The sequence below is a fragment of the Takifugu rubripes genome, chromosome 22 (assembly GCF_901000725.2).
Source record: "Takifugu rubripes chromosome 22, fTakRub1.2, whole genome shotgun sequence".
NCBI classification, from domain to species: Eukaryota; Metazoa; Chordata; class Actinopteri; order Tetraodontiformes; family Tetraodontidae; genus Takifugu; species Takifugu rubripes.
In genome coordinates, this window is record NC_042306.1 from 2,219,340 (window position 1) to 2,239,992 (window position 20,653).

Genomic DNA, 20,653 nt, shown 5'->3' on the forward strand with positions numbered 1-20,653 from the left:
CTCTGGTGTACTGACAGGTCGTCCTGGCAGAGCAACAACGCAGGCAAACAGGCTGACTTCCGGTTGACCAGAGCAGAACAAATCCACCCGTTCAGGGTCCAATAAGAGCCTCTAACAGCACAACTTAGCTCTTAAAATTATATTAACATCACGATTTAATCTATTCTTCTTTATTTGGGTCATGCTTGTACCCTTTTGACACAAAGTTTGCTGTACAGTCACATCATAGAGGATATGATATTTTGCTAATAGCTAATGCTATAGCTATGATATTTTTATTAGCAGTGGTATGTTTTCACTTAGAAATACTGACAATGTGGACTTTAAAAAAGTCTTTTTTCAACACTTGTCCTTCCAAATAATGTTTTTAACTGACTGATGTCAAAAGAGATAGAAAACATAATAACACTCATCAGCATAAGGCCACGTTTTTATGACGCTAAGGGTGTCGCTCATATTTGGACGTGTACTATTGCAACCCAAATGGATGCTGAGTGACTAATCGGGTTTTGTGACGCATCTTGTCTCATCTTTAATGTGCTCTGTTGTGGCCTGTTTTTAATGCAGCTGCTTAGTTAAAACACTGTGTGGTCTGAACCCAACTTCTGATTATGTTTCAAAGGAGGTTTTATCAGGTCCGAATGCAGCTGCAGGAGGACGCTGAGTCAGCGGCGCCTTTCGGGGCGGGTGTTAGCCGCCTCCCACAGCTGTGCACGAGTTGAAAAAAAAGCATGCAGAGGTCGCGACCCCTGCAGGTCAAAGGCGCCGTTAAAGTCAGAGCCACTTATTTAGCCGGCGTTCATCCCCGGAGATGCTCTGAAGCTCTGTTTACCTTTGATTGTAGTTTTCCAAACACTCGGTGGGAGAAGGTGCCAGATCCACACTGTCCAATCTGATTGATGCCGTCACGCTGCTTATCTTTCAGGAGGCGATCGTGTAATTCATTATCTGAAACAGGAGTGGGGGAAGGAGACACAGACGACGTGAAAAATCAGGGGGAAAAAAAGGAAAAACCCTGCGTGGTTGTCGTGGTTTCATGGGACTATTTTCCTAATCTTTAGACGGGGCTGTCACACACAGGTGGAGGGAGCATTTTAAAGCCTCGCGTGGAATACGGAACACGACGCAAATTGATTGCTTGACAGAGATCAAATTGGCTGCTTCTAATTAATACAAAACATCCAAGAGGGAAAACAAGCCGGAGCACAATGAGTACATTAAGCCTCTCCACTTCACAGATCTTATTATGGAATTATTTATTTTGGTTTGGAAAAAAAAAAAGAGGCAAAAAAAAAAAAATCTTAATTATAGCTCACAGAGCACTTTCCCAGCAAAACAAAACTGGGGGGAGGGGAGGGAGGGAGAAAGGGAAGGAGGGAGGGAGGGAGGAAGGGAGGGAGGAAGGGGGTATTCACTCCGGTTCATTAGCATATGAAAAAAGACTCACTACTATTTGAGCTGGTTCGTCATCTGCTGAATCATATTTATGCACCGCCGCCCCCTCAACCTGCACACACACACTCACACACTCACACACTCACACACGCCGGGTCCAACACAAATAATGCTCCTCAGAGGACCATTTCCGTTAGTGTCTGTGAGATCTTCTACGTGTTAATCTGGCTGCTAGCTGTCCTTGAGCCCAGCCCATTTCCCCCCTAACCCCATCTGCTAGTGTTCCCACCACAGAGGAGAGAATGGGCTGTGACTGGGGGCAGAGAGACACAGACACACAGGGAGAGAGAGAGAGAGAGACCTTCCCGGTCCGGCAGTCATGAATAACCATCCCCTCGCACCATTATCGGGGAAGCGGCGTCCAAACGGAGACGAGGCAAATGTCTGTAAAACAAGCCCGGTGTTCCTCGCGCGACTTTAACCCTCACTCTCGCCGCTACTGATGCCGCTGTGATTATTTTCGTCTAATACCTTATTAATGCCGTGCAGCTGCTGTGGATATTCATCGCTGACCTTGAGTCTTTGTGTCCCCTTGTTTCCAGCTTATCGGCGCACTTGGGACGCTCTCGTGTAATTAACACAGACGTTATTGTGATGGAGTTTTTTTACAAAAGAGAAAAAAGGGAGGGGAGAAAAACCACAACTCAGCGGTGCTGCTGTGATCCCTCATCCTGAAACCAATAAAGCAGGCCCGGGCTAGCAAAGGAAGATTCTGGGGACCATAAAATTAATGGCATTATTTACATTTCCTTTAGAAAGCAGGTGGCGGTGGGACGATAGAGGCAAATGAGATTACACAAAATAAGATTTGAAAATGTCAGAGCCGCTACCGACCAACTGTTATGATTAGATTATACTTTTAATGCAATGACTGGCGAAGGCCGAGCGTGCAAACAACGCATGTGTAAAAAAATAATAATTATTATTATTTAAAAAAAAATAATGGAGGAGCCTTTTAACTGATTTCCATCCTTCTTTTCTTTTAACCTTTTGACCTTTCTTCAACTGTATCATTTTGAATTATAGGGGGACGGATGGGTGCTCTGTGCAAGGTCACTGTCTGGTGTGTGTGTGTGTGTGTGTGTGTGTGTGTGTGCCCACCTCCTCCCTGTTTTTTGTTTCCTTTTTCCAGAAGCGCACCAAGCGAAAGGGTTAAAACTGGAATGGATTTAATTATGGAATGAATGGAATTATAATGCGCCCGCAGCAAGTTTTCCTCCTTATTTATTAAAGCAGCTGATGGGCCAGGTTTGATGAGCCACTTCTGGCATAATTGAGTCATCACACAAAGAGGGTTCCTCGCATTCAGAGTGGTTTTATCAGCAGCAAACAGACCTGATTACTGGCAATTACACTCTGATCTGGAGAAAGGGGAAGGAAAGAAAAAAAGGTAAAATGTGCTGGGTAACTTGGGTGGCTTATAGTTTACCCCGGGAATAATTTTCACATCAATTTAGCATTCTGAGCGTTCTCTGCTAATGTATAATATAGAGCAGAGGACGGGAGATAGCGGCTTTTACTTTCCTATATCCTTGTAATGAATGTCCGAGGGCACGCCGAGCGGATTGTAATTTATATTTACCCTGACGGAGGGTTGCAGGAAGACTAAAGAGAGGCTAGCTGAAGCTAGCGCCAGCCGCCTGGAGCGCACCTGCCTGCAGGAGTGCTCACACCTGTCCCGTGGAGAGCAGGTAGCGCCGCGTTCAAGGAGCAGGGGATTGTTTTCACGTCATTGAGATGCAAATGTGCCCGTGGTGTGCCAGTGATTTAAGGCCAGCCCGCAGATTAAAATCAAGAGTGGGGAAGGAAGATAAACAACTTTCTCTCTTCGGGGAGGTGGCCAGGGAGGGATGGAGGGACGTGCTAGCTGTGTTAGCAGCTGGGCAGCAGAATAATTCCGACTGCCACGAACGCACCATGGGGCAGAAGAACGATGGACCACTAAACTGGCCTCTTTTTGCCTTTACTTTACAAAACAAACTCAAATCCTACTTCAATTTAACAAAACAACAACAAGAACCCGACCACATCTGAAATCAAGACATCCTGCCAGCAACTTTTGAGCATTTCTCCGCCCGATGAAGGTTTTCACATTCATGCAGACGCGGTAAAAAAAAAAAAAAAAAAAGAATCTCGAAGTCAACTGCGATTTCAGATGTAACAGCCTCGCAGCCACCCCGGCGGCCAAGCAAAGTGTTTGTGCCTTTTGCCAGAGAGTACTTTTATAGAGGAGCGTATTGGCATCTTATCACTTCTCCAAGACAGAGACGCTTCAATAAAAGAACACAGCTCACAGAATTCTTAACAGACAATTAGGAGGCCGGCTTGCTGCGATGGCTTCAATGATTTGCTGTGATGGCAGAACTACAGGGGAAACTTGTCGTTGGACCCAGTTCGCAAGAGTCCCATAAAAGAGTCAGATGGTGACACCTTTGCGGAGGTCGTCCGGGAATCTTGTCATCGCCGTCCAAAGTCATCCCGGAGCCTTCCCTCTAAATTGAGTTCATCTGGAGCCGGACCACACGGAGCCACCAAGTCCAGATTGTTTCTTCTGACATCAAAGGCCAATTTCTGTTTTTGACCAAATTTCTGCCGCTTTTACTCCCCCCCCCCCACCACCCTTCCCCACCCACCCAGCCTTTCACGTGGCGGGGGCTGGATGATATGCTATTTTATTTGTGAATTTCAATCCAATTAACACCAAAAATACTGAGGCAAATAAAAGCTTACAGCGCGCTATGAATCAATAGCATAATAAACGGAGTGGCAGGCAATTCATCCGCTGGCAGGTCTCCAGGCCGCCAAATCGCTCCCGTTAGTTTGACTCTTTGAATTCTGTCGCCGACATGGTCCCCCCCCCACCCCACACTCCCGCCCACCACCGCCGCCGCCACAAACCTGTCTAATTTGGAAGACAGGTGTTTGGGGAAAAAGAAGTTCCAGCCCCGGTGTAACAATGAGCGGTGTAATCCCGCTCATTGTTCCCGCCCGAGGAGGCCCCTTTCATGGAGGAGGCTGCATTAATGCTACCAGGTGGTCCGCCATTCTCGGAGAAAACGTAGTAACCGTTCCAGCTAATCTCCCCGACACAAAAGGCAGGTCTCCGGTGCTTATGGTGGGGTGGGGTGGGGGGGTGGTGGTGGTGGTGGTGGTGGTGGCGGGGGAGGGGAGGGGAAGTTTACCTCCAAACACACGGGGTCCGAAAAGTGGCGAGAGAGACTGGGGCAGTGATTCCTAATCAGATTGCGGCGAAGTGAACAGCCCGCGTGGCAGCTGTAGTTTTCCCAGGGTTAATTACCTTTCACTGCTCTCCCTAAATGAGTCAGCTGTTCCTGTCATTAAACCACTCCGCTCCATGTCTGCTCCTCCGTCCTCCAGAACACCACCTTTGTTTCCCCCCCGGCCAGCGTTTCCACCACAGCCGTCGGCGGGGCACTCGCTTTCCTCGCCATTCCGAGGCCTTCCGAAAAACGGAGACCGGCCTGTTTTTTTTTTGCTTTTTTTTAAATCACGCCACTGATCTTTATTAAGATAGAAGGCCCTAATTCCCAGTGCGCCTCCCCTGTACCCTGTTGGAGGAAAATAATACCAATCTGTCAAGGTCTTATTTTACCCCTTTAGTTCAGCTTGAATGCGTGCACGAATTGAACATGCTTACACACACACACACATACTTGCTTGTGTGTATTTGTGCCGTCATCAGTTCTGAACAGTCTGCTTACTGGGCTCACTGGCTTAGACTGTTGGGGGAGTTTTAAGTGATTTTTTGCCACTGTATGGTAAAATCCCTCGGCCACCTGGATTACAAACTCTAGTCCTTTAACTCATGCCAGTTTAAATCCGTGTTAACTCGGATTTACCTCTGGCATATGAATCCTCAATCTGCGTAAGCTTTGTTTGGAATGAGTCAAACATAAGTATTCCTCGCTGCCACGGCAACCCCCCCCCATCCCCGTCGTTGTCCACCGTGGCCAGTTCCGAGGCCAGAACTTGGTTCGCGCTCGGGCCCGAGTCCGTCCATGCTCGCGGTGACACCAAACCCGGAGTTTAATCAGAGCCCTTATATCAAGATCCTGATTTGTTTACCGTCAGGCGGACGTTATTTGCCCAGTTGTTCAAACACGGGCCCAAAAGCCATCACGATAAAATAAAATATGGCACGAGCGGCCCGGAGGATCTAAATTAAGTATTATCCACTATCCATACAATCTCCCACGCACAAACACACAGACCCCTGCGTGAGTTAAGCCAGACTATTTTGTACTTAAAAGGTTAGTGGGAGTGTGTGGTGAGTTTGATCCACGCTTGCCAAATCAGCAGATGGTCCATGAATATGATTATATGCATCAATAAAAGGAGTAATCTTTAACAAATGTAAATTTGACTTAAGTCCAGGGTTTAATAGGCACGATGGACTTTAACCCACTTTCAGGCCTCACAGCGGAGCGCGATAAGCTAATGCCCTTTTTGTACGAGAGCTACCACTAATGATGCTCCGGAGAGGAGTCCCGGAGAAGGTGAGCGTGTCTGCAGGGTCTAGCATGTGTCACCACGGCAGCATTTCCCACCAAAGAGCGGATTAATCGGGCGGAAACAAGCGTCAACAAGATCCTCCCCGATGGCACAGTTCAAAGACAAAACCCACAGTCAAATGAGCGACAGCAGCAGAGGCAGAAAGACACTTTTGAGATATAAACCCCCCCCCTCACCTAAAAAAAAACAGGTCCTGCAGCACGAGAGCGAGGCCTCGTGGCGGGAAGAGAAAAGTTTCAGCAGCAGATGTGGAGTTAAGAGAGCAGAGCTGGAATTCGGAGTCCCCTGAACGCAGCATCACAGTCCCTGACCCTTCCACGGAGCTACTGATCTGAGCCCGAGGCTGGCGCGGCACAGCGCATCCTCGCGTCAGACGATCCCACTCACTTGTCTCCTGCATCTAAACGCGCTCGTGTCAACATGTCCGACAGGGCAGAACCGCCAGCGCGACTTACCGTGCCCTCTCCAGCCTTTGTTTTGCATCTCATGGTGATGTCGGGGAGGAGACGGAGCAGAAGGATATCGATGTGGGGTACAGGGCAGTCTGGAGCCTCGCTGCTGAGAGAGAGTGTTTGCCTGGCGTGTGTGTGTGTGTGTGTGTGTGTGTGTGTGTGCGCGCGTGTGTGTACAGGGACGCTGTGATATTCACCCGAAACGCTAAGCTTTTTTTTTTTTTTCCCCTCTCTCTCTCTCTCTCTCTGTAGCCTCTGTGTCATTCACTTAACAACCAATCTCATTAGCTGCTGGGCTACAATGGACTGAATTATTTTCTGTGTAAATACGCCACATGGTGACATAAAAGATTCCACCCAGAAGGGAGGAAAAAAGAAAAAAGAAAATCATTGATTACTGGGAAGAAGCAGGCGGGTACCAAAGCGACTTGAATAAGACAGCCATGGAGAGTGATTTTAATTGATAAATCAGATTTATATTCCTCGGGGGTCTAAGTGAATTGAGTGTAAATGCATAATTATGCCACTGTAATTACTGTATTATGGTGATACATGTACACAGATCCTTGACTAATTAGACTGTGCAGGAGAAGATGGGCAGATATTCTTTTACTGTTTTTAAATGATGCGTTTATTGAATTCACTGTAAATTTGAGGAATGAGAATATGCCTATATGTCCTTTGCTTTTCTTTCTCTCTCTTTTTTATAGCCCCTAACCTGCTTTAAGGGTGCAGAAATGGGAGCATTGTAAGTGCTCCAGCTGTCCATACGCATCAGGGACGTGTCCATCGGCCAACTTGACCCTTGTTAGAAAACAAAACAAATACAAAAAGGAGAATACTGCAGCCTGGGACCGCCGAGCCGGGTCACTGGAGATTTTCCAGACAAACGCCACACAGGGGAGGAGAAGGGGAGGGGAGGGGAGGAAGAATAAAAAGGACAGGCTCAGAATCTCATTTTAACAGACCGCACACAATCTGGGCTCCCACAGAACTATCTCTGCCTGACCGCTTTCTATTTATCCCTTATCAGTGTTTACCAACCGCTAGTTTTCTTTCATTCACACTGTGAGGCAGTTCTCTTACTATCAGTCAACAGCTGACACCGTGGAACAGCCTCAAAGGCAAGAGGAAGGGATCAAAACTAAACCAAAGCTGTTTAAACAATACAACAGAGGAAATAAATTCATAAATCCTAATTCTTCCCAACCCACAAGGGTATAAGCAGATCCTTTATAGTTAGGCCAACAAACAAAACCGCAGCCAACGAGGTACATTACAATCAAGGTAAATTCTCAAATATATATTTTATTTTAAAAAAAAATATGGTGGGGGAGGGAGGGAGGGAGGGAGGCAGAAAAATCCCATGTAATATTAATTGGGAACATTTCATAGTCTTGCCCTGTCAGGCAGGTTTTTGTCCCGATTTGTGGTGGATTTGACACCGAGCTGATGATTTTAGTGGTAAACTGAGAAGACAGAGAGGAAAATCAAAGGAAAGGAAGCAGTTAAACAGAGGGTCTCCTGTTCCAGCCTGGCTCTCAAGGCGCTCTGGTGATTATTTAACCTCTGGATGGGTTCGCTGCAGTAAATTCTGGAAATTAGATTTAAATTTAGCACGCCCAGGACATTTATATTTATTACAGCTAAAATAGGACACAAAAATTCAGCAAAATTCTTCAGAATATTTCTAATATACCGACGACACTCGAATTATGCAAAATTATTAATGATGAAAATAAAGAAGACCGGTTGCATTTTAAATAAAAGCATAAAGGCCACACGATCCCTAAATCATGGATGGAGACACACACAATGCTGGTTCATAATTTTCCAGTTTTTCCCCCCTTGTAATACTTTTAAAAGTTAAATAAATTAATTGCATTTATCCTGTCGCCAGCTGCCCGACAGCAGATGGATCATTCCTGAGACCTGGCTGAATTAAATCCACATAATTCATTTTCCTGGATTAACGAACTGAAGTGTGACCGGGGGTTAAAAACAAACACAGGTAACATCACGTCCGACTCGTTTTAGGATTTAAACTCGACGACGCGCAGCTGTTGTCCAAAAAAAATGACAAAGAATTTTACAAAATTGTCTTTTTTTTTAAAAAAATTAATTTATTTTAATCAGAAAGAGAAATAAACAAGCGGCGTGATTTTCTTCCCCATGGCGGAGGTTTTTAACGGCGTGTTTAATGAGTTTGGGGCTGCAGTTTGAACAGGCAGCAGGTACCTTGGACAGTTCCTGGAGGCCAAACAGGTCACATTTATCTGTCGTGTAGCAACTCATCCTGTTTTTGAAGCGAGCTGGACGAATAATGGCCCTTACTTATCACTCTTTTGTCACACGTCCCTGCTTTAACCCCAAGCGCTGTTTTAATTAACGCCGATTAGAGATGCAACTTTATAGCCTCGCTTACGCGTCCCGTCTCCGAATGGCCCAACTTTGCAGACGTGACGCGGCAGCTAATGCCTTTTGTTGCTCTTTCCCTGTTTGTGGAGAGGCGAGCTGGCTGGAATAAGCCGATAAAGATGCGATTAAATGGTGGAAGACAGGAAGAGTGACGAGCAACACTTCAAATGGTCCAAACGAGGAAAAAGGCTGCGTCTGGAATGACCCAAACCTAAAAACTGGCTCACGCCTGGGTCGCAGACCGAAACAGCTCTGAAAATGTGATGAGAGATATGACAGATGTTGTTTGTTTGCACACATATTTTCCACCTGAGGTTCAGTTTTTCCCCTCATTGCTGAGAATAAACAATATCTAAAAAGAAAATAAAAACCCTATATAATGTCTAAAGTTCTCCCACTTGTTTTAAATGTAGCAGTGACAGAAATAGAAAGTTGGCTCATTGAGCAGAGCTCGATTAATTTTACCACGATTTGCTGGTAAATGATGAACTTTTGTGACCAGCAGCCATCTTCCTAAATCAATAGTTGCTCTGGAAACTGTCAAGTGCTTTTTCAGGTCTGGATTTGTTCAAAGGTCCTCTTTGTGGCGCACAAAAGTTCAATTTCGCCCTTTGTTGTTGCACATTAAACACAGAATTAGCATTTCCCCCCCTTAACATAGCATCTGAAGTATAAATAGTTCCCAATAAACAATAAGAAAAATGTACTGTTTGTCTTTTATTTTGAAACTTACCCACATAGGACACCCCCCACCCCACCCCATCCCCCCAAATATTGTATTTTTGAAGAGTTCTTAAGCCAAGCTGCGTTCACCACAGTTTCCAAACATAACCAGAATTTCAGAAAGCCCAAACAGGATGTAATAAAATACTTGACCGACTGTTCAAATATGTTATTGGAACACAGAGTCAATGTTTAAGTGCATTAGGCTCAGTGGTCTTGTATGTACAGCTGTCACTGTCAAAGCCACAGACAACCTCACTGTGCTTTGTCTCTGCACACAATACCAACATGTGCTCTTCTAAGACAAGCTTATACAGCACAGAAATGCTGTGAATTTAATCTAGACACACACTATCTCATGCTATCTGGACGATCAAAAATAGGTCATGCCTCTCAAAAAACAGTTTGAGCCATTTAATCTCCTCCCAAACTGTCTGGAACCTGGGCAGAAGCTGAAGAACACCGACTCGGATGGAGCCAGGGCTGCAATAGTTTCCAAACACTTCCCGATACGATTCAGACAAAGTGCCAGCGTGACACTGTTTCACATAATCTCCTGAAATCCGCGCAACACAAGTATCGCTGCCGAGCAAATCTCCGCAAATCTGAGCAAGTTTCGGGCACATTTCAGCTCCTGTTTCGGATTTAACCCGACAGTAACTACCAGGCTGAGCTGAACGCGCTCGCCGTGCACATGTGGAGCAGAGTATCGGTCATCACGACGGCTGACCGAGCCATCGCTATTACGAAATTGGGAAGAAAAAAAAAATAATTAAAATAAATCAAATATTTTTTTTTTCTTTTTAAAAAAGGAACTCGAACACCAACCTACTGCCGCGGTCCAAAAAGTTTGATGTTCTCCCAGTGTGTCGGTCGCCGAGCTGCTGCTGTGGCTTTGAAAGGTAGTCCCCAGGAATATGACATACTGCGCCTTTGACAGCCTCGAGATAAGCACCTGCGTTCGGCTCCTTTTTTTACGTCACACCTCCCCATTCACAGCCCTTCAACATGATGCACATTTGCACATCAACAGCCACCCCCCCCCCCCCCCCCCTCCTCATCCTCCTCCCCCCTCCCCCCTCCCTACTCCCACATCCGCAAAACACACAAACAGGCGCACAAGGAGGCAGAGGCGCGCACCGGCCTCCGCTCGCGACCGCGTCCGCGCTCCGGCTCGCTCGCGGGCTCGCCGCAGATTGGGTGTGTGTGTGTGTGTGTGTGTGTGTGTGTGGCCGGGTGGAAACACACGGCACGCGCAGGTAGCTGCACACAGGTGACCTGCTGTTTTTGCGGCGCCTCCCCCCGGTCAGCGGCGGAGGCGCCGCCGTGCTCAGCGTTCAGGAGTGGGGGGGGAAGCAAACTTTCCCTGGCTTTTGTGGCGGTGTAAGACCGGGGCATATGCCCTCCCGAGCTCCTCATACATCACTCATCATGCAAATGAGAGGGAATGTCACTCCTCGGCAGCAGATGGCCAGGGATGATAACAATGGCTCAACAGACCAGTTCCAGTGTCTGCGACTTTATCGCTACGGCAACAACAAAAATAGACGATATGAAATCCTTGTCCTGTTAATTTGATTTTGCCCCCTTTCTAATGTCTATACCTGTCAGTCTGTTTCATTTCTCCTGGATCATTTGAATGTAAAAGCTTTGTCTGATGTGGGGTTTTTTTCTCTCTTCCTGTCACGAGAAGTCTGGCTATCAGTAAAAGGCAGAGACCTGGAAATGATTTTTGGTGACTACGGAAGGCTGCTGCCGAGCAGTTATTCAACTAATTAGGTGTAATTCCTCCCTGTAGGCCATGTTAGCCTCCCGAGTTAGCTCATGCGTTCGACAGGCCTGGATTGAGACGGGCAAGAATAAAAGAAGAAAGGGGGCCCCGAGAAAATGGCAAATGCAGCTTTTCAACCCCCCACCCCTGAGCCCGAGTGATGTCACCCTGCGTCCTGCTGACTCCTGTTCATACAAGCCCCTATAGCGCAGAGTAAACAGTGGAAGCGTTTAGCAAACAGGGCCAAATTACAATGACAAAGGCAACCACACTTCTGGGTGGAGCCAGGGGCAAGGGGTGGGGGTGGCGGGGCAGGAGAAGGGGGTGGTACGGCACAGCTCGGGATTTAAAATAAGTGGTACCCAAGAGCCCCCCCCCGAACCCTCTACTCCACTCCTCCTCCTCCTCCAAGATCCTAGCGTAGCCCTTCCCCAGCTGATGGTAGAGGTCACCCAAACATAGTGATGTGTAACCCCCCCACACACACCTCCTCCTCCTCTCCGGCCCCCCCGGGGACCGAGGCGCCGACACAATATGTAATAATAATGTATTTTCATTTTTCTCTCTCTCTTTCCTGCGATTTGTTTCGTTTTGTTATGCAAGGCTGGGGACTCGAGGATGGAGAATATCATTACTTAAGGTTTGGCAGTTGATCATCACCTTGTTTAATGCCTCATTTGAAAGTCTAATTTCTAACTGTCTTCAAGAGCCAATTCATGATACACCGTTAGAGACACATACAAAGACAGCAGGCCAGCTTTCCTCCCCTTTTTTCCCATCTATTTGTGCCTGTTAATCACAGAAACACATACGAAAACTCCTCCATCTAAGCGTCTTATCAAATCCCCTGTTCTTTGTTTGCTGACGCGGAGGAACCTTGTTGCGGGGATGATTATTTCATGTCTTGGGCTTGAAAAACACTTGGAAAAAAAACAAATCAACTCATGTCAGACGGTCTTGACAAGTCATGAGAAGGCGAGATATTGAGGCTGGATTTAAAAAATGCAAATGTCTTCTTTTGGCCCCAGCATCTGTTTAAAAAAATAAATAAAAAAGGCCTCGTTCAGAGCGGGCTTAGAACACAAACTACTGGTGTTTTTTTTTTTGTTTTGTTTTGTTTTCAAAGCTGTTTCATCAACGGAAAAATGTGGGCATAACCGGAGCGAGCTGATGGAGGAATGAAAGAGGAGTGGGCTGGACGAAATTACATGTCAAACAAGGGTTCACGTTTAAAAAGTCCTGCTCATATTTGTAGAAAGTGTTTGATTGCGTTTAGAAGGGTATTACAATGGGTCACATCTGCGTCTAAAAGCTTTTCGCGTTCCGCGGCAAATTATGTGAGCAGAGCGAAGGGTCGCGCCACCCTGTTGTTTTGAGCACTATACCTTCCTCCTGCGAAACCTACACAAATATGTTTAACTGAATTCTTCTAATGCAGCGCGGGATCAAAATGTCAGCGGCGCAACTTCAACAAACCCCCTCGCTCGGCCGCCCCGCCCCTGTAATTTCGGCAAAAAGCCACGCGGCTAATTCGGGCGGCGGTGCGCATCCATTTAACGTAAAAACCTATATCATACTGTGGTTAATGTCGCCCGGAATGCGTTGAGCTTCGCCCAAAAGGCTCCTTCTTGGTGGAGCCCAACTCTCCACTCTCCATGCCACTTGTTCCTCCAGTAGAGTCGTAAACACACATACACATATATATATATAAGTGTATGTATTGATTTACATATGCAAATACCAACATAAGTACGTGTTGCTGATACGGCTCCGGGATGTGGAACTTTCTTTGTGTTAATGTCAGCAGACAGAGGGTCTCCTTTTGAAGATGCAGGGTATTTTTCATGGGGATCATTATCAACGCCGCACGTCACCGAGCCGCCGTTAAAAGAAACGTTCAGATTACTTCCCGGCAATCTCCTTTAAGGCGAATTGCACGCGTGACCGGGGGCTTCCTGACGAGATGTCGGTCCTTTGAAGGCACTTCAGTAAGATTTCAGATGTTTACGGACGCCTGTAGGACGCTGTAAACTGAGGAACCCGCAGGGGGCGCCGCTCATTAGCGCTCGGTCCAATCGAGAGTCAAATTGATGCGTGACTGGTCAGTCCACGTCCGCCCTTTGAGGTTCACAGGCCGCGCAGTCATTGTGTCGTGTCATTGAGGGGTTAGGGTCCAGATCCGGGCATCTCTGGGGGGGGAGGGGGGGGGGGGGGGGGGGTCCCTGCCCCGTCTTTTCTACTCGGGCGAGCGGACAATGAAACAGACACGCCTATAAATCGCCAGATAGGAGCCTGGAGATTCAGCCAAAAAGGCAACAATGGTAACAGGTGTGTGTAATGTGCGGGTTAGATAATGACCTTGGTGGCTTTAATAGTGTGTCTAGACACGACGAAGAGGAGGCATTGCCGTCTGGGCTCAGGAGTCCTGGGGGAGCACCGAGTCCACATCCAGAGCTGGTGCCCAAAGAAAACCAGCACACAAACGCGGGAAGCCTGTCTTTAAAATGTTGGTACGCCAGTTAGTTTGCATAATAAGCTAAAATCATCTCGACTATTCAGAGATCAGCACTTGAATAAAGAGAGAGAGAGAGAAAAAAGCGGCATTAACGTGGATGGGCTGCCATGTTTGATTGCGGCAGATACAGGAAGCTTGCTGACACCAACTCGAATGCTAATGCCCTTTGAGCAAGACAAAGAAATTGATTATGAAGTAAGTTTCTTGGGTACGAGTAGCCGGCGTTGAGTGATTAATGGGGCTGGGTCATTGATTTCCTTTTGTTTCGATCTTGGTTAACTTTCTGGAGACACAATTACAATTTGTTTCCCAACAATAAATCCAATCTGGCTCGTGCAAATTAAATTTCCCAATGGCCTCTTCTGCGTCATTTTAGATCCGAAACGGATTGTTATCCGAAAGGCATCGCGCGTTAACGTCTGTTTGTTTTCTTCTGTTTGCGTTTGTTACATTTCTGATTGGATATTGTTCGCCTATTCAAAGGGCGAGCGCTCCTTAAGATTATCGTAAGGGGTATCGCTTACTCGGATCGGCGTCAGGGGCTCGTTTTTCGCGGCCCTGCGACGCCTCGCCTGCAACCCAAATCCGCGACGATCGCGGCCTACCCGATCCATTCCGGAGGTCGCTGGGATGTTTTTTCGGAGTTATCAGAGCACAATGCGCCCGTGCATTTGCAAGTCAAATTGTTGTGCGGCAGGCAACTTCACTGAAAGGCCTCTTCCTCTCTCTCTCTTCCAGCTTTGCAACTTTGAAAACTTCCCCAGATCCAGACATTTATACTTCCTGATTTTCTCGCATCATCTCTCCAAGATAGTGATAATACGATTTCTGTGTGTGTGTTTTTTTTTTTCGCTGTTGAGAAACAAACTGGATTATGAGCAGATCACTACATAAACAGCTTTCTAAAAGGAGGCAGCTATTTTAAAAAAAGGCTGAAGAAATGCAAAGAGGGATTTAAATTTTAATTTGAATTTATTCCAGCAAGTGAAAGGTTCTTTTGAGAGGGGATTTCAGCAAAGATGATGGTATTTAAAAGTGATAAACAAGCATCTAAACCTCCAGTGGGAAACAGTCATTCTGCTTCTTTCGAGTGTAGGGGAGGAATTGGGCTCGCTATGGTCACATCCAAAATATAAGAATAAGTAATAGTTGTAATTAAAATGTAAATAAGCGAGATCCGAGGAGATATTTGTGTCGTAAATTGCGTAATTAACCGTTCCTCGTGACACACCTCGTGACTCCGGCTGCACGGCTCCGTGTCCTCAGGTGCAACCGCGTCCCCTCCGTGTGCACTTGGCATGGCGCGCTCCCTACTGTACACGTGCACTTTGAGAAGTCTTTCACACTTATCACATGCAATTTAAATCCTGGGCCTCAGCTCGGCGACAGGAACAGCCGGGCTAAGTTCAAAACCAAAACTGGGACTTGTGTTGATTCCAGGCAGCTGCAGGTTGAGACGGTATCAGGAAGAAATAAAAAGAACGAAAATCCGCAGGAGCGATCCACTTCGGGGCAGCCACCTGCCGTATTTACGCCACGAAGCGTGGCCGATCGCGGCTGTCACCGATTGTCTTTTGTAATTTCCGGATTTCTGGATCATTCCGATGTTTTTCTATTCTGTCGAGGATGACCACTAAACTTAAGCGCAGGGGAACCTGCGCCACACAAGACAGACAAAGAGTTGCATCATTCTGTCGAACAGCTAATCCGATCATGGACAGTGTTTGTGCATTTGCTATCTTCGGAAAATGCCAGCAAAGGCGCTAAGTAAACCTATTTTACAAGACTCCCTCACAAGGATACTGTTGCCAGTATCGGGATAAAATTTCACACAGCGGCATGGCTCAGTCACATAACCTAAGCAGGCTTAGCAAAAACGGAACACTACAAAGTGTTGCACTTTCTATGTGCGAGTGTGTGATGCGAGCGTGTGTCAGGGCAAACAAAAAGCCCCGACGGCTGATGCGAGTTTGAAAGCCAAAGTGAACTAATGGCTGAAAGGCATGTAGATACTGTTGTTAATGCTGCGATTTGTTTGAAATGATAGATTACGGAAGTGTGCACCTGGCATTCTGCGCTCTAGCCTGGCAGCCCTCCTCCCTTATAATTATAATGAACGCACGGTAATTCAGGGTTGACGCTCAAACGCGAACGATGTCCTTTGAGACAGCTTGTTTTAATGGCTATGCAGAAGAGTTCCTGGAAGTGCAGATGGCAGACGCGGTGGCTTTTAAGCTCTCTGCGGAGGGTACACTACAAGGTGTGTGAAGGAAGGCCGCGCCGCTCCTTTGTGCTCCCCGAGTTGACATTAAGCTAGCTTTGTAAGCAAAGATTAAGATACATTTCACAGTGTGATTACCACAATATCGATAGCCCGCTATACTAAAAAGTTGCACGGCCCAGTAAGGCAGAGAGATGGAAGCCAGTTTCTTTAATCTAAATACCCCACTGTGCATAATTTGGCCACATAGGGGTGCATTTGCTCAGATCTTTGGGCCTCATGTAGTCTTTTATTAGAAGTCTTTTTTTGGGGATGGGGGGCGGGGGGGTTGGGGGTGCTGCCGTCCACATCCACGCACTATATTTAACTGCATAGTGTGCAAATAAGACAAATGCCACACGTTGTTAGAAATAATAGCCACGTAGCCCCTTTGTCATGTGTTTTGCCCCCTCGCTGCCGGACAAAAGTTTTCCTGTCTGTAGCTGCTGGAAATTACAAAAAAAAAAAAAAAAAGTTTTGCTTTAAAGTCGCACAGGAGCCACATTAGCATGTAAAAAGAATAAACAGAGGCATTCTCAGTTACACACTCCACCTGGCTGCTAACCAGCGTCCTTGTCAGAAGTCCACCCACCGCACTGGCTAACACTGAAAGACCTCCCGGGGACCGCGGTGACCATTCACTCGCGTCTCTCTTTTTCCCGTGCACCTGTGACTGTTTTTGTGTTTGCTATTTTTTGCTTTGTCTTTTTCTGGCAACGCCGTATCATCGGAGACACACTTTGCCTCAAAAGGAATTCTCCTGCCCAACAATGTGGTTTGTTTGTTCACCAGATATGGCGGGCCAGAGAGTCAAATGAGAAAAAAAACCCAAAAAAAACAACAACAACACGTCACCACAGTAATAATTAACACCAAAAGAAGGGAAAATAAGCCAAAAGACGGACCCGAAGTAAGGAAAGGCAGGCGATTTTACCGACTGGTTTCTTGCCGAGCCGGGGGTCTGCACAGGTGCACTTGGAGAGGCTCTCCTCCTTACTCTCCTCGGACGGCTCATCCGGCTTCTCCATGGTCCTGGACCTTAGAGAGCTGCTTTCCCATTTTCCAAAGGACTTTGCCACAATCGCTTTGTCCGCTCCTTTCATTGTTTTCTGTAAAACACATTTACGGCATGACTTCCCAGGTTTATCCCTCTTGTGAGCCATCTGCCCCCTTTTTTGGCTCCGGGTAAACCTGGGCTCATCTTTCCCAAACCCAAAGTAAGGGGAGAATTAGGGCATTGTGTGCATCTGCATTCTCTTAAGCATTCCAGAAAATTTCCTGATTGCCCTGGCATCTATTGTGGCGTTTGGAGCGTTTGGACATTGTTTCCCTCCTGACATTTCGCAATCCAGTGCGGCGAGAGTGGAACCAGTATGAAACAATACTTCTGCAAAGTAAACAGGAGGCGGAAAGTGTGTGTGTGTGTGTGTGTGCAAGGGGGGATCGGGGGTGAAAAACAAACACATTTCCACATATAATCCAACCTAAAGGAAATAAAAATAGCACATTATGCCCTAATTGAGTGCAGTACAGTCCGCAAATACTATTACAAGGCCGATCAGGATTAGCAGTGGAACATACCTAGTTATCTATTTCCGAGTGCCAAGACTGCTAGCAGTGGGCAACTAAAAATTCAAAAGCTGGTAAATCCAGTTGTCTCCTAAATACAGAAAGTACTTAAATCCAGCGCTAACAGAAGAAAAAGACGGATAAAGGGTGCTCTGCATATCACCGAAAAGCTTGTGCACTTTTCAGAATCACTGGCTAGGTTAAACAAATATGCTAAGTAGAGATCAAAACAATCCTTTGATCTGCAGCCTAGTTTCCAGAGGAATGGCTTGGCTGTTGTTGTAAATAACTTGTATAAATCTATATACCGTTTGCCTTCAGGTAATATCAAAAGTGCCAGGGATTCGCAGGCAAATACCTTCTGGTTAGGAAATAGATCAGATAAAAGCAAATAAATATTTCAGCGCCACAGCGCTCCGTGATTTCTGCGCGTCACGGCTAACGTTTTTAACCCCGCATGATCATCTCGCTCCCGCGCTGCCCTGGAAAACGAGCAACATTCAAAAGCAAAAGCGCGTTCTAGCTCTTTCCGTCGGCTCAGGGGAGGGGGGGGGGATATTCCTACCTCCAGCGTGTCATTCAGGTCGAGCGGCGTGTAAAACATCGCGCTGAACTTCATACAAAAGAGGTTCGAAGAACCAGAATGCAACTTGCTGACTAACTTTGCCCCCTGTTTTGATCGGGCGCACAAAGAAAAACGCTTGTCCATTCAAAACAGACAGCACAACTCTTTTCAGGGGCTGGGGGGGTGGAGGGGGGGGGGACTGGGAACAAACGGGCCCATGTCCTGAGCTGCGGTCGGGTTCCCGTCGGGCCTGCACGGTGAAGTCTGCAGGGACTGGAACAGACTGACACCGTGCACGCTCACGGGCAACAGAACAACTTTTGTTGTCCTCTCTTTTTTTCATCCTCTCCAGTCAAACCAGACAACTTTTTGGGGACGTCGGGAACGCCGCAACGAAAAGTTTGACGTGGTTTTCATGGTTATCGCTGTTGAAGCGTTGGGATCCGCGGGTTTTAAGCGGAATTTAAGAGGCATTTTACTGAGGGAAAAAGTGAAAAATCGAAACATTTCGCGCACACTTTCGCCACGTTGTCGGTGAGCTGGAACACGTTTGCCTGATGCCTTTGAAGGTTTGACACATTAAAGGAGGATTAAGGACCACGAGGGCGGAATTCCAAAGCGTTCCGTTCAAGTTCAGATGAAGATATTCGATTCCGCGTCCGTTTGCTGGCGCCCGCGTGCTGCCGAGGGAAGATGCGAGGCTAAAACGGCGGTTTTAGCAGCTATCTTTGATGAACGACGGATGCTCGTGCGCTTGGAGGATGTCACGTGAACCCCCTCAGCGTCTCGGAGAGAGAACAGAATGTACCATATTCTTGACCCGTCTGCCTCAGACGCTCGCTGTATATGGAAGCGAATACTGGACGTGAATTGTATCGTTCCCTGTGTCAACTTGTGAGATGGCAGTTGCTGTAGTGGAGTGGTGCGAGCGGCACATATGCATTATAGGAGAAAATTGTGAAATGACAGATTCAGGGTGTGATACTGAGGGAATGACTAACTAATAGGAGGGGTGCTCCAGGCTGTTAGCTTTGAAAAGCAGTTTGCACATTACTTTATCTTGTCAATCAGATTCCTGGAATGGAAGAGGTGACTGATAACTTGAATTAATTATTTTCTTATTGCATGCATGTGTTAATTCATGGTAATTTATGTCCCTTACAGGCCCAAACCAGAATACCCAGAGTAAAGTGCCACCTCTGGCACACAGATCACCACACCACTCTTTGCATATATTTATATCAAATGAAAGAGTTTTTTTTTTTAATCCTGTTGGAACAAGGACTGCCTGCCAAATTTGATTTTTAAATGTACTTTTAAGCTGTTCATGGTTTATGTTTGCATCCCCCCCCCCACCAACAACTCAACAACACGGAGCGGTGTGTTTACCGCTATGATGGGATTTGAAAGTTACAGATTAAATTCCATAAGTAAATCCTTCCCTTTGAAACATAATGAAGCACAAAGATCAGCACTCCAGAAAGCTCGTTGTCTAATTCTGTGGGTAGCAAATATTTTAATTTGAATCGCGGCGCTTGTCGGCATTTATGTCGCAAAACAGGGGCGTAAACGCGCGCTAGCGTGCTAAACAATCGCGTTTGGCCGGGGCGTCTTTAAAACATTCTGACAAATTTAACTTCCCGTGAACACGGAGGATAAGAGAGGGGGGGGGAAAAAACAAAAAAAACAACATTTCTCTGATGAGAACAGAAACAGCAAGAAGTTCTAACAAGGAAAAGCCTGCCAGGTGGCGAACTGGCTGCACCAACAGAACGCACAATCTGTCTGCTTCTCCTTCCAAACCATTGACAGCTGCCATCACCAGCCTTGCACACTCGCACTCAGAGGCTCTGCAGCTCCCTGCCCATTCCTCTTTAGTGTTTCCTGCTAACCTCAGAGACAGGGTCACCTGGCCTCCTAGTCGCCCGTCTGTGGGGTCCTGCTGGCCCCCTGGAGACCTGCCTGTGTGGGGATGCATGGCTAACAGGGGTCTAGCGGAGCCTCTTTAATATGCAAACCAAGAGGCGATTCCTTTGACCCGGGACCGTAGCTTTTCTAACAGTCAAATCCAAAAATATTCCAGTGATGTAGGACCACCAGATCTGATGAGCAGTTTTTGATCTGCTGATTCTTTTTTTATTTTTTTTTTGATAGTGGATATTATCAGAGACGGCTGCCACGTTTTGTGTTTTGTCTCCAGTCAGGTTATTTCAGTTTATTTAAAGGAGCCTAATATGCAGGAGGAGAAAAAAAAGGCAAAAAAAAAAAAAAAAGGGAACCCAACATAATTGTTTTTTTTTTAAAGATCTGGAGTTTTGGAACGCCACGTCCTCCACTGAGCAGAACCCAAGCACGCAGATGCACAGAGGCTAAAGCGAAGAGTGTTCCACAA

General features: G+C 46.7%; 1 protein-coding gene across 8 annotated transcripts in view; it reads right to left on the bottom strand.

The window, feature by feature from the left end:
* Positions 1 to 18,315, bottom strand: part of st18 (ST18 C2H2C-type zinc finger transcription factor) — a 34,142-nt gene extending 15,827 nt beyond the window's left edge. For 4 of the 8 annotated variants that reach the window (XM_029830617.1, XM_029830616.1, XM_029830615.1 and 1 more), the window contains exons 1-3: positions 18,262 to 18,315; positions 17,062 to 17,236; positions 833 to 948 (exon numbers count right to left, since the gene is read on the bottom strand). In XM_029830617.1, coding sequence (XP_029686477.1) covers positions 833 to 948; positions 17,062 to 17,236; positions 18,262 to 18,315 — 345 coding nt within the window. Of the gene's footprint in view, positions 1 to 832; positions 949 to 6,164; positions 6,301 to 6,443; positions 6,585 to 10,409; positions 10,620 to 17,061; positions 17,237 to 18,261 lie in introns of those variants that run through there. The other 4 variants (XM_029830619.1, XM_029830618.1, XM_029830620.1 and 1 more) reach the window with 4 other exon arrangements.
* Positions 18,316 to 20,653: the final 2,338 nt, after the last annotated feature.